Below are 14145 nucleotides of genomic sequence, written 5' to 3' on the forward strand. Positions count from 1 at the left end.
AACTTTCGTACAAGAAAATATTAAATAAAACAATGACTTAGGTTACAGAAAACAATTCTTGTAAAGTCACTTTCTGAAAATGTCAAGCAAATGCTGATATTCTTGGGAATGTTTAAACTAAACTCAATTTACATTCTATCAATGAAACCAGTTGAAATAAGAACAAAATCCATAATTTTAGTGTCATTGTTTAGGAAAAATATAATACTCAGAATAATGTTATTGTTATGCATAAAACGTAATTGCACTTAATACCTCACAGAGCTTCACCTAATTTCCAGCCTTTTGTCCAACCCCGTCACACTTTCACGACAGGCGATTAGGTACCTAACAACCCGGGGGGGGCACTCCAACTTTGGAGGTGACGCGTATGTAGGGCTGTTATTGAGTGTTAAGACCCCCTTTTTCAGCATCGCTGTCACCCAAAGACCCCATATTTTTTTTACGAACACATGCTCTGTCACCCAAAGACCCCCTATTTTTCCATTTGATCTGTCACCCAAAGACCCTTACAAGTTCAATTTGAACAGCAACTTTCATTTTTCACTGATTTTGTTGCTTATTTTGAGAAAACAATGAAATTTGAAGCCATTTAGAACTAGAAATTCGATTTTGGAGGTTTTTGTGGCGCTGTTTCGGCTCTCACCCAAAGATTCCACTGAAAAAAAGGTCATGTTCTCACCCAATGACCCCATATTTTTTACATTTTGCTCTCACCGAATGCCAAAAATCACGCTCTCACCCAATGACCCCATATTTTTTTACATTTTGCTCTCACCGAATGCCCCTTAGTGCGAAAGTGCCAGCCCTATACACCTATATCCATTTCATATTGAAGTGCCCCCCCCCCCCGGGCCTAACAAGCGCTAAGAAGCGTGCCTGTTCACACCTAACGAAATGCTTACTAGCCGTTGCGTTGGTACTTAGGCTATTTCCTCTTACTTAATAAAAAGAAACAAAAACATGTTAGATTTAAAATTCTACCAAGGTGCGGCCGGGGTTCGAACCAGCAACCTATATGTATTCACAGTCAGACGCTCTATCACTACGCTACGAGTTGTCCTGCCAGAAAGCTGTCTATTTATCATACTTATTGTTTACGGAATAAAGCGCATATACACATGATATACTAGACATGTCCACTAAAAATTGAAGTACTTTTAAATTGATTCAGACCTAACTTATTGGCTGGGAATTGATGAAAGAAACATTTTGGCGTTTAAATAATCTTAATCGGACGTTTCATTCCAGAGATATGGCCTTTCGAGTGTCACGGTTTTATATAGGGCTGCTAGAACATGTTAAAAAGTTTAAGTCCAAAAAGTAATACTAACAGAAAGTGCAACTTTAAGGTACTTTTTCTTAATGTATTTATTAACTAGCGTTATCTGGAACATTATATTTGCTTATAACAACATGAAAATAAGATCATCCTGAAAATTTAATTGATTTTGTTGACATACAACAAAAAATATAAGACCTCAAAACCCTTTGTTTGGTGAAACCTCAAGCATGATGCGCCATGGAAAATATCTCCATAGAGGAGATGAACAATAAGTGCATTATTTCAAATGAATAGCGGTAGTCTTAAACATTGTTCAATCTTTTAAGGTCAGCACATTTTATCTTCAAAAATTATTATATTTCATCATGGCATAAGTTTGGTAACATTAATCACTACCAATTTTGAGAAATTTGCTCCAACTCAAAGGTTATCTTTACTACCATGACTACATTGAGCAATACACTGTGTGTGCATGGAAGCCATGATGGATAGCATATGAAATGGACATGGTAGTGAGTAGTGCACGGGGAAGTGCATGATTTGAGATGGGCCTCGGTAGGCTTAAACATTCTTAAATTTCTTAACATCCAACACATTTTGTCTTCAAAAATAGTTAAATTTTATGAGTAGGCCTATGTAAGTTTGCTTGTCTGATTCACTCCAAATTCGGAGATAATTGCGTTTGAACACCTGATGCACGGAATGGTGTCACTTCAACCTGTTGTAGTTCTCATCTCATTAAATTTTTCATTAAAAAAGTTGATCTCTTAATGAAGGAAGGTCCTCTCTATTTACTGACCAAACAGGAAAAAGTTTGGTTAATGTTTTCTGGTGGAATCAGGAATTTCTTGAAACACCCTGATATAGGCCTACATTTGGATCAAAACAAGTATGTACGCCATTTAACAGGCCTGTGATTTCTTGTATGATCAGTTTCTCCATAGACAATACGTGTGTGAGTGCCCCGGGTAAATGAAAATCGTTCTAGTGTAAACTGTATTGGCAGTGGGCATTACCAATGAATACGTATATAATCTACGATCAATAATGAACCCTAACCCTAACCCTAAACCCTAACCCCGGGCCTAACCCTAAACCCTAACCCTAAATGTGCTGTGCTGCGCTGTGCATGTTTCATTAGGCAAACAGGTACCTAATCATGCTAATGGACGCTACGAAGCGAATCCCAAAACACCTTTTCGATCGCTACGAAGCGTGCTAAAGTGTGACAACGGGGTGCAATTTCGTGCAACAAAAACCGGAGGACCATCATCATCTATTATAGACCCTATCCAATAAACCGGAACGGTATAACAATTGAATTGATTTTGTTACTTAATTCGATAGGGTCTATGCCCTAAGTTGTGAATGGACCGTCCCACTCGATTTGTGAAAATGTCACAAACCCTTTTAGTGGACCCAAGTAACTGCCTAAAATGAGGCAAAATTAAAAAAGAAATGAGGTTTTAAATTGAACTTTGGAATTTGAAAAGTATAAATCACGTTAAAGGTGTAAGGCTGTGCTAACACTTTTCTTTGATGACTTTGACCATCATTTTTTATTTTTTCAAATATCTTTAATACAAGAATCTAAGCTAATTGAACAGACAGTAGTTGGCCTATCCAGTTCGAATCCCATAAACCACCAATTTTCTTTTAATAACATTCAAAACAAACATTGCGATTTATTAACACAAGATGTTTGATTTGTTCCCAGGAAATGTGGCGTTCGTTTTCGATTTCCATTTGCTTTACTCTCCCAGATCCCTCTATTACTTGGGATTCACAATGGGCCATAAAATTTGCATGTACTTCAACATTTATACCCAAAAGCCGATTGAAGTTTACAAGTGGGCCGAACAAGACCCGTAGTCCAGTTAAAACTCCGAAGTAGAGGACTATCATCAGTAGACATGGATGAGTTTGTGTGTGCAATTTGTGTAAGGAATTAATACTATTACAACATCAGTAAAGTTTGGTTTATTTTGCAGCCATGTCATGCACACTTTGTGTTGATCATCAAGCAAAATGTATACTATACACTCCAGTCCAGGTCATCCCCCTGCAGCAGCAAGAGCAATTCAAGGTCAAAGGAGCAAGCGATCTCCTCTTGTTTTAATTCTAAATGTTGAACTATATCAATGATATGCAGAGGATAATAAGGCCAATTAATGCCATAATGTACGATCTCAGAACATTTTATTAAAACCTGATTTTTGCTATATTTGTACTGTTCACATGTCCCAACTTTAAACCCAAATTGAATTTGTTGCATTTGCACTAAATTGTAGATAAACAAAACAAAGTCACAATTTAAACACAAAGTCCCACTCCATGTTTAACGAAGGGATGAAAGTCCACTTTTGACAGTCTGAATAAGCCTGAAAAACAACATGAAGATTACCATAATGGCCTGGTCAGGAATAACCTTAAATGGGACTGAAAATAAAATAAATTGCTAAAATCTGGATAACAAAAAAGACTGAATTCAGGCAAAAGCCTGAAAACTTACATCCCTGTAAACAGCCAAAATAACCAGTTTCTTCCATTTTTCCTGGTTATTTCTGCTTAAAATGGACAGAAGCCATTCCTGACACTTATTACTAATATTATATCAACAATAGTAAAAACAATGAAATTATATTGGAAGGAAATCATACATTATGGCTTTTAATTCAAGTATGCCTTCTTTTCTATTTTGTAGGGGAATAATTATAATTACCCACCATGCAGTTTCAACTTATAAGAGGCAGCAGAGGTTTTCCCCTATTAAAATACCACAGAAAATCAATCAAACACTATTGTCATATTGATATTGTAATATTGGTTTATTGGGTTTACTGCACAAGCAGATCAGCAGCATAATACATGTACATATCAGAATCTTCCTGATTACTTGTGAAATAACACACTGTTTACAAGATGGGAGATTTTATCCAGTATTTTACTACCAGAATCCAATCAGCTTTTCAACCTAACTTATTTCCAGACATATTATTTATGTCATTGTCTTTTAATTGCCCTAATTGACTTAAGTACAATGTAGATATAGCAAGACGAGACCTGTTCTCACAAAATGAGCGGAAAGTCACCAGGGAAGAAAGGGAGAATACGGTTTCTTGAACATGGAAGAAAACAATAGAAACAAATGAATTCTTCCTTGAAATATTGACTTTTTTACACCAAGTAAGGGAGCAACCCTTTAAAGAGCTTTATATGATCCACAAATTGTGAATCTGGTCGTTCTCAAAAATAAAGATTGGCAAACTTTTCCTCTCATTTTGTGGGAACAGGGAGCACAGTCAGTGGTCAGTGTTTGAAATAAGACTGGCCCTCAGACACAGGTCAGACCATTAGCCGGTGAAAATCACTGCGGGACTGTTGATGCAATATCCTGCTGACTCACAACATACCAAATGCATACTTCAACTTCGGGTCAGTGAAAATTAATGAGGGCCCATATATTTCAAACCTATGGGCCCTTGAAAATTTGGCTTATTTCGAACACTGAGAACACAGAGTTCGGGTCAGTGAAAATTAATGAGGGCCCATAGATTTCAAACCTAAGGGCCCTTGAAAATTTGGCTTATTTCGAACACTGAGAACATTGAGCTCAAATATACATCGTTTCACCTCATTGTCAGAATATGATTTAGCTCAGTGATGTACCCCTACATGTTCAGTTTTGAATCAGTTTCTCTATACATGAGTTGACCTATGATGTCACAAGCTTACATTCAGAATACCCTCTGTTATTTCACATAAGGCAAACTAATACAGCATGGCAGACCACATAAAATCTTTCAAGGGGAATGAATCACCCTGTCAGCTATTTTCAATTACAAGTTTTTTACATCATTTTCTTGCAAACATTTGATGCAAACCCCATCAAAATCAGACATATCTGTTTACCGAGTTATGATAACTCTATCAATGATTGAAAATATTTTTAAAAAAAGAATTTGTACGCTTTTTTTGCCAATATCTCAAAAATAATATTAGTGACATTTTACTGACATCCGACCTATTCCCTTGATCATGTCACATCTTTTGATCTCATCCCATCAGAGGGCATCCCAAATGCTGACACATGTCAACTCATCTATAGTTCAACGAGTGATATGATGAAATAATGATATACGTCATATCTGTGATATACTATTTAATACAAAGGCACATAATATACTGACTTTTTATTTACATAATTCTAAGCACCCTCTGCAGTATACATGTATTTTTGTACATAATAGATCGTAACAGGTTGATTACATAATATACCACATTGAGCCATTCCATTTAAAATCCACACTCCCCCTGTGGAAGACTTTGGAAATATCTGCCACAGGGGGAGAATGAATTTCAAATAGAATTAACACATTAGGCAGTGCCATTTGAATTTTGTACACCCTCTGAGAAAGATTCAACCTGAATCTTCCACAGAGGGAGGGGGAGTTTCAAATGGAGCTGCGAATGGGTTCATTCCATTTGAAATTCATACTACCCCTGTGGAAGATATTTCCAAAATCTTCCACAGGGGTAGTGTGGATTTTATATGGAATAGCCCATTGCCAGGTTGATTACATATTCTTCAACACTTGCGAGTCGAGGCGATACGCGTACTTTGAAGCAATCGGAGGTGCATAGCAACAACCTGCGTAAATCAACTCGGCTTCACCTCGCTGTTTTACTTAAAATAATCATGTCAACTGTGTTATGAGAAGATACATGCACAACATCGGCTAGAATCAATAACTTTATTTTTTTAATATACCACATTGCCAGTGTTGATACTGACCCATCATAGCCACAAAAGACCTTCAAAATTACTTAATATGTTGACATTTTCATGTGAAATAATCACACATCAGCAGAAGTTGAATTCATCTACAGTCAAAACGAGTGAGTTCAAATTAATTGAACACTGTTTCAACAGTGCAAATTACACCTACAACTAAAATTTGTATTATATCGCAAATTTCAAAAACTCTAAATTATTTAATATCAGAAGGACATTCTTCGTATTCAGAATGAAATTTGATGTCTGTTGTGCTCTCATATCGCAGAAACCCACTGTGCAAATGCCGCTATCCGAGCCCTTAAATCTAAAAAAGTTAACATTTCAATTAGGTTTTTTCCCAAAATGCAGTAATGGATTTGCTTTACAAATAAGTAATAAAGTTCCTAGACACCATACTTTTTATTTTTGAGGTATGCAACAGTGATCACAGGCCTAAACATCTTGATGAGGAGTTTGCACCTCTTATAATTATCAAAAGAACCAGCATGTGTTTCCTATCATGACAGAGTGGTCTTTGTCGCTAACACCACCCTCCTCAATTTACCCTCTAATTGACAATTTTAAAACCCTCAATGTAATCGATTCAAAACCACACTGTTAATGGATCCCCAGTGCAGGGAAACTTAAGATCCGCCATCAAAAGGATCCCTTTAACAGTCAGGTGCGCAGACAGGTACGTTAGGTAAGCTGATGCTCAACATCCCTCCTATTCAAGTAAATAGATAATAATCCCTACAACACATACGCTCATTGCCACAGTTGTGCTTTGCATAATGTGTGTCACTGGTGAGCGCTTATGTGAATTTACGCACATGTATTATGACACATACGCACCTAGTGCATGTGGCCTGGTTTCCTGAACATTTCCTATGTTGATTTGAAAAGGTCTACATGATGGAAAATTACTGCCAGCTAGCTAGATTACTGCTTCAAAATCAATGTCTAAAGAAGATTGCAATTAGTACCAGCTATAATTGGCTTTATTTTGTGCATATTTGTTCATGGCCGAATGTATACAAACTATTGATTTTATATAAATATCCAACTAGTTTGGATATTTAGAACCTCAAACCATGGGACTTTTGGAAGGCCTTGATTCATGGGCAACAACATGAAGGTAAATAACTTTATAAATGTACACTCTTGGATATCACAATGCTATTACATACATTTTTTTACAATGTTGTTAACATTATTCTGCCTGTCAAGTCTGCAGTGAAGTAAGATTACTGTAGAATGCTGATAGCTATTGCATTAATAATTGTTTTGTGTTAATCATGCATCAATTTAATATTTTTTATACAAGTATAATTAACTTGAAACATTATTTCTACCTTTTTATTTTTTGGTGAGCAGGTAGGTTCTGGTCCAAATCTGCTGATCGAGAAACCCATAAAAAGTACTGTTCCTTCAACTCTTTACAGCGGTAAAAAAGTGATGCATTTAATACGGGGCATATGTGGAACAAATTCATCATTATATTGGGATTCAATTGTAATTCTGGTTTCAAATTTGAGTTACTTCAATTTCTATGGATATCTTTATATAATACTTTGAGAAATATACAACAACATACAGTAAATACACTTGTTTAATTCCTCATAACGTTTCCATTTCTGTAAATACAAACAATTCATATAAATTCTGTAATTACTTCTGCTTATAAAATTGCTATACACATATCCATCTACATATTTTTCTTTAGACTGAAGATTTCAGTACTTTTCGTTGCTTTCTTGATTACCTTCAATGACTGCAATGCATGCATTGGGCTATTCCAGATGAAATCCATACACCCCCAATGGACGACATGAAATTAATCTCCCAAACAGGGTGTGTGAATTTCAAATGGGGTTACCTGAATGGGCAACTCTGTTTGAAATCTACATCCCCTGTGTGGGAGATTAAGGTCATGCCTTCCATAGCGGGTGTATGGATTTCAACCGGACTAGCCAATTTTAGGTACAATAAATACATTGCCTTGGTTCAAATCCTTTACAATTGCATAAGAATAGTTTTTGCTCCAGATGATGTCATAATTGTCATTCCTATTGTTAGATTCCAAACTGTCTAGGTTGGGCCCATTGAAGTGTTTGGATGCCTGAAACATCTCCATTCCGAAAGATTGAATATATGTGACGTGTCATGTCAAAAGCAGACACTTTTGGGCAGGTTATGAATTTTGAGGTTTTTACAAATCTTAAATATAGAGATATTTTGCTCCACAACGCCGTTTTCCCCAATGAAATCTGAGATTCCTAAGCGAAGATATTGAGTTCGTAAATTATGATATTATAAAATTGGAAATTGAGATATCGGCCTTTAAAGATATTATTGACAATGTTGAGAGTAGGAATTAACTTGAAAAATGTCACAAAAAATACAAGATGCCAGTTATATTCCGGTCTGAAACTATCAGACAATATTTTTAACATTAATAACATCACAAATTAGCAACAACCCCAAATTGTGAAAAAAATCGCCCGCCTTCAGATTTTTGGCTATTTCTCCATTTACGATCCTACCCAAAAGTGTCTGCTTTTGACATTACACGTCACATATTTCACCTAATTTGTAATTCCTTTTGTTAAATTCTGAATTTGATTGACAGCTTTTTGTGTACTTACACTTGCTTGATAGCACCTTTGTTGATGACCAAATAAATTTTGAAATGTTCGTTCTTTAATGAGGCAAATTATCAAAGAAATGAACCAAACCGCTGTTTGATGCCAAAGTGCAAAAGCCCACTCTTAATGCGGTTATTTTATACACACAAGTTAATAGTAAGTCTATCTTGATTCTAGTTCCTATGCATTTTTTTACAAACTGTACATATTAGGAGGAAGACATACAAATGTAATGGCATTTCCTTTTTACATATATCGCCGGTAATATGTACAATACTGTATTAGTTCTTGTGACCTAAACATTAATAATGAGAACGAGGTCACGAAAAGACAAAAACAAAACAAATTATCAGGACGCAAATATGCCGACAAAAGGTAAAAAGAAAATTACGGTAAACTATTCAGATTAAGGGGGTACTACACCCATGTGTTGAATTTGTGACTATTTTTGCATTTTCTCAAAAATAATAACACACTGGTATCAAATGTTATGTATATTATTGGGGCAAGGAATCCAATTACTACACTGAAATTTCAGTGACTCAAGACAAGCGGTTCAGTATATATGATAGGAAATGAGGTACATCTTAGCGGTACCTTATTTCTTATAATAAATAACAAACCGCTTGTCTTGGATCACTGAAATTCCAGTGTAGTAATTGGATTCCTTGCCCCTATAATATGCATAAATTTTGTTAACAGTGTGTTATTAGTTTTCGAGAAAAATGCAAAAATAGACACACATTTATCAAGAGGTGTAGTACCCCCTTAATGGCAAACAAAATTATAGTAGATTCTATACAGCATATTCATATGAATTCAAAAAAATTAACAACTTAAATATTCTTACATTATCTTTCAAATTGAGATGTTTTTATCACTTTGGTTTTAGGCACCATGTCCAATTTGGTCCTATAGCACTATTGGTGCCCAGTTATGTACCAATGAATCTTTCTCTCACATCCTTGTGATGTTATAAATTGTATCAAGCATTTGCTTAAAGTTTTTGTTTTCATTTAAATAAAACATGAATGTGCTATACAATTGTTCATGGTATGATAGAAAGATCCATTTGTACCAGGGTACCGACAGAACTATAGGACCAAATTAGACATGGTGCCTTGACATCATTGTGAATCAACAAGTATTCTAATTTTAAATTCACACTTTATGAAGAACAAGCTGAAGATTTTTGTAAAATACAACTTGACTTGGTATAATTAAAGATAGAATTGAAAAGACTAGTTTGCATCTGACGTCACTGTCAATCAAACTCCCTACGACCCTCGATTGGTTAATAACACATGAAAGGAAGGTCTATTCATCTGGCACCGATCGCAGAAAAGGAAGTGCAGAAAATGGTGAGAAATTACGTACTTTTACAAGGCAGAAAGCAGCTTTTTTAGGCATTACTAACATGGTGCCTTCAGGAAAGGAAGTTTCCAACTATGAAGACCTACTTTTGAGACTGTTTGTATATTTGAAGGTGCTAAATTAACCATAAGGCACCCTGTTTTACCGCCGTGTTCAGCAACTCATCATCACAACACAACAAACCGTGCCTGAGTTTGATTGACAGATAACATCAGACGTAAACTAGTCCATTTAATTCTGCATTTTATTATAGTAGGCCCTATATGAAATAAATATTAATGTGACCGGTCAAATCAAAAGGTGAAATTTGTGGCAAACTGCTTTGCAAGATATGGATGAAACAATGCATGAAAAAGTTAAGATAAAAATATATTATTTTGACTTATATAATCTGAATGCCTCAATCAATTTCGAAAAGTGCTGCCTCAAATAAAGCTGATAAAATTCTTGACATGAATGTATTCTCTTAAATTTGATTTGATTCAAAGGTCACCTTTTGATGTGACTGCTCACATAATTGGGCTATTCCAATTGAAATCCATACACCCCCTGTGGAAGACATGACCTTCATCTCCCACACAAGGAGTGTAGATTTCAAACCATTCAGGTTACCCTGTTTGAAATTCACACTCCCTGTGTGGAAGATTAAGGACATAACTTCCATAGGGGGTGTATGGTTTTCAACTGGAATACCATAAAGATTTGCATATAATGAAAGACAGAGATAAAAAGACTAGTTCGCGTCTGAAATTCTGACAACTAGACGGAAAATGCCTTGCTGCGCAGGTTGGCAACCAATCACGGCGCACATTTGCCCTGAGGTCAGACGCGATATATTTTTTTTATCTCTGTCTTTCATTATAATGGCGGTATGGGTTCCCTTATCATAAGTGGAATTTAAGGTGCAACCTAAAAGTGCCATCCCGCAAAATTCCCACCAGCAAGCAAAGACACTGAACCTTAATTCTTGTTTGGATTTCAGAGGAGGGGGCTCTCTTTTTGCACATGAAATTTACCCCAAGGCAAAGGAGCCCAAATGCGCCATTAGGTGAATCTTTACGGTAGCCCAATATAAAGACTCACAGATACAGATCTGCCTTTATAGTGACTGGGAAGCTGTTTAGTGCACCACTAAATTATCAGTACATGGGACTTATAGTTACGAAAATGAATACGGCGGGTTAATAAAAAAAAGGAATGTTTTTCCATCCTATAAATCATTGGCAACATGTCGGAGATATCAAGATTACATAATGAGCTGTCTCATAATGCCTTTTGTTATTGACATAAAATGTTACTATTATCACACAAAACCATAGAAGATTCTAATTCCTTCCCATACCCTTTGAGAAATTGCAATAGCCAAAAGATCAAATCATTTGGTTTTCTACAGATTCTATTAAGTAATACTGTAAAAAAGTGTTAATAAGCATATGAGCCCATTAACGAGTTGCTCGGACAAGAACAAATTCTTACAGTAGTTTGTTAACTTTTTCATTTTCAAACATCTGTATGAATGACTCGTTTGTATCACCTGACCGCCAATCAACATATCCATCTAATATATATACTAAATATTACAATCTGTGATATTTAGTGTGTCTTTTGCTTATTTATTTCATGAAATTTACTTTTTTGAATCTGTTGGGTAGGTTTTAACATGATAACATCCAGGTCTCATTAATATTAGTTCAGATTGCATTATGGGAAGGATTTAAAATCTTCTCTGATAGAAAACAAAATCACAGGCATTATACACAGCCAGATTCCTACATAGGTACCTCTGAGGATCATTGTCACAAACCTTATCTATTGCCAATGTGTATACCCAATTACATGGGAATCTAGAGACACACCAAACTGTGCCAATGCTGTTCATTACTAAGAATAACTGGGCACTGTTACACACAGGATTGCCACATATCACAGTAATGGACCAGGCATACTTCAAAATGGGCAGCTAACTGGTCAGGAATTTTATTTCAACTTCTTGCTCAAAGTCGACCAGTGTTCTCCAAGTGAAGAAGCCCCTTTGAATGTCCACTTACCTGGTCAGGCACCTAGTATTGGATGTATTTACACAAAATCATTTTGCTTCAGAAGTGGTATGTTTCCCAGATTCAGTGAAAGTACCCTTTAAAAACTGCTGATGCTTTTTCACTTAGGGATTTTTGATACAGATCTGGCTAGGATCAGAATCTCTAGCCCTTGAAACTTTTACTCTTCAAGTTATTTTGTGGAAAAGCAGTTTCCAACAGCTCGCTTTTTAATTGTACTTATGAATGCTGCATTTTTGACATCACATGGTCACCCCGCTGTTGGTCAGAGAGAAAAACTGTGGCAACCCCTGTGTTACGTATCTTGGCATTATAAGAGGAACCTGGCTGTTTACAGAAATCAAACAATGCTCCTATATATTTCCAACCCTGTACATTGTAATCAAGTGTTCAAATAACACATTGTGATGATATCTTGATGGAGTCTCTCCCTGTGCTATGAGGCCACTGTGATCTGATTGGTACTGTTTAGAATGTCAATTGCCACAAGTTTCTCATTGATGATGTTGGTAATCTTCCCTTTGTCGTTCTGTAACATAAAAAAATGTGAACTATTTGAGAAACTGTGCTCCCATTGCTGATATACAAAGCATATTACATAACACATGAAAATATAAAACTGGGGACGAGGCTTACGCATCATACACTGGAACATGGAAACATTCAAACATTAGGCTAAAACAAAATAATGCTATGTCTCAAAGCCCATGGCAGTTTCAAAAACGAATGCGGAATAAGGTTTTTTTTAAGATTTCTTTTTTTTTAGATTCTTTTAAACAAAATTATGAACTAAGATGTCATTTTCGAGTGTTCAAAAGTACACAGTATGAAATTGTGGTGATTTAAAGTAAAGTGTGCTGAGGCTTGTGGATCAACGTCTAGGCGTTGTGCCTGTGCGTAGCGCACTATAGATCACTGCGCTTTTTTTTAAAAACAATTGAAGTACAAACATCAATTGTTTTATACCTAAACAATGAGTGTATCGAATCAAGTAACTTTTCTTCCAAATTTGTCTCAAAATTTCACGATTTTACGGCAAAAAACTAAAAAAAAACTTTTTGAAAAAATAAAAAATGAATATGCCGTTTCAGCTGACATGGACTTTTTTTTAGCCTTACAAACTAGCGCACGAGATCAAATTAATGTTGCTTAATCGTTATTCTTAACATATCAATATACAGGAGAAAGAAGAATTACACATGAAAGTATCTTTTTCATGTGATGTATTATCAGGGTTCATAGTGTCAAGACCACAGTGAAATCAATGACTTTTAATGACTTTCAAATACACTTTTCAATGACTTTTTATTAAATCTCATACCTCGGATGTGTTGAACAGTATTGTTTGTACATCTTAATATAAGTACCAGTTATGTTTGTACCTCTTAATATAAGTACCAGTTAGTTTTACCCTATACAAATATACATTGATACTACAGCCTGCAGGTTCAGCTGCTGAATTCGGCAGGGTTACTCAACTAATCTACTGTTCTAATTTATCTAACGGGAAAGTATAAAGTAATACATAATAATAAATCATAAATTAAATTCAATAATTATTAAAATACATCGTATTTTTATTTTTTCCTTCATACAAATATATTTCAAAGACTTTTAATGACTTTTTTACTTTTCTACAAAATTTAATGACTTTTAATGACCTTGCTTCAAATTCACTGACTTTTAAGGAATTTAATGACCGCTACGAACCCTGATTATACATCACATTCAGTATCTATAAGGCCAAAAAAAAAAAAAGGTTTGTCTCAAAGCTTGCTGCTTTGTAAAATCGCATTTATTTGACAAAAAAGAAATGCGGAAATTTTTTTTATTTCAAAAAACATTTTTTATAGTTTTTTCCAGAAAAATCGGCGAAAATCAGACTTTTTCTCAAAATACCATGAAAAAGTCGGAATAAAATTTTTTTTAATCGCATTTCGCATTTGTTTTTAAATTTCTCGTGAGCTTTGAGACAAACTTTTTTTTTTTTTGCCTAATAGATAC

The 14145-nt window shown here is 35.3% G+C and overlaps 1 protein-coding gene across 3 annotated transcripts in view; it reads right to left on the minus strand.

Annotated features, from left to right (window-relative positions):
- Positions 1-12026: 12026 nt before the first annotated feature.
- Positions 12027-14145, minus strand: part of LOC140144437 (nuclear receptor-binding protein-like) — a 49002-nt gene continuing 46883 nt past the window's right edge. For 2 of the 3 annotated variants that reach the window (XM_072166247.1, XM_072166246.1), the window contains one exon: positions 12027-12670. In XM_072166247.1, coding sequence (XP_072022348.1) covers positions 12578-12670 — 93 coding nt within the window. In that variant the 3' untranslated portion in view covers positions 12027-12577. The remainder of the gene's footprint in view (positions 12671-14145) is intronic. The other variant, XM_072166248.1, reaches the window with a different exon arrangement.

This window comes from Amphiura filiformis, unplaced genomic scaffold (assembly GCF_039555335.1).
Source record: "Amphiura filiformis unplaced genomic scaffold, Afil_fr2py scaffold_54, whole genome shotgun sequence".
Classification (NCBI taxonomy): domain Eukaryota; kingdom Metazoa; phylum Echinodermata; class Ophiuroidea; order Amphilepidida; family Amphiuridae; genus Amphiura; species Amphiura filiformis.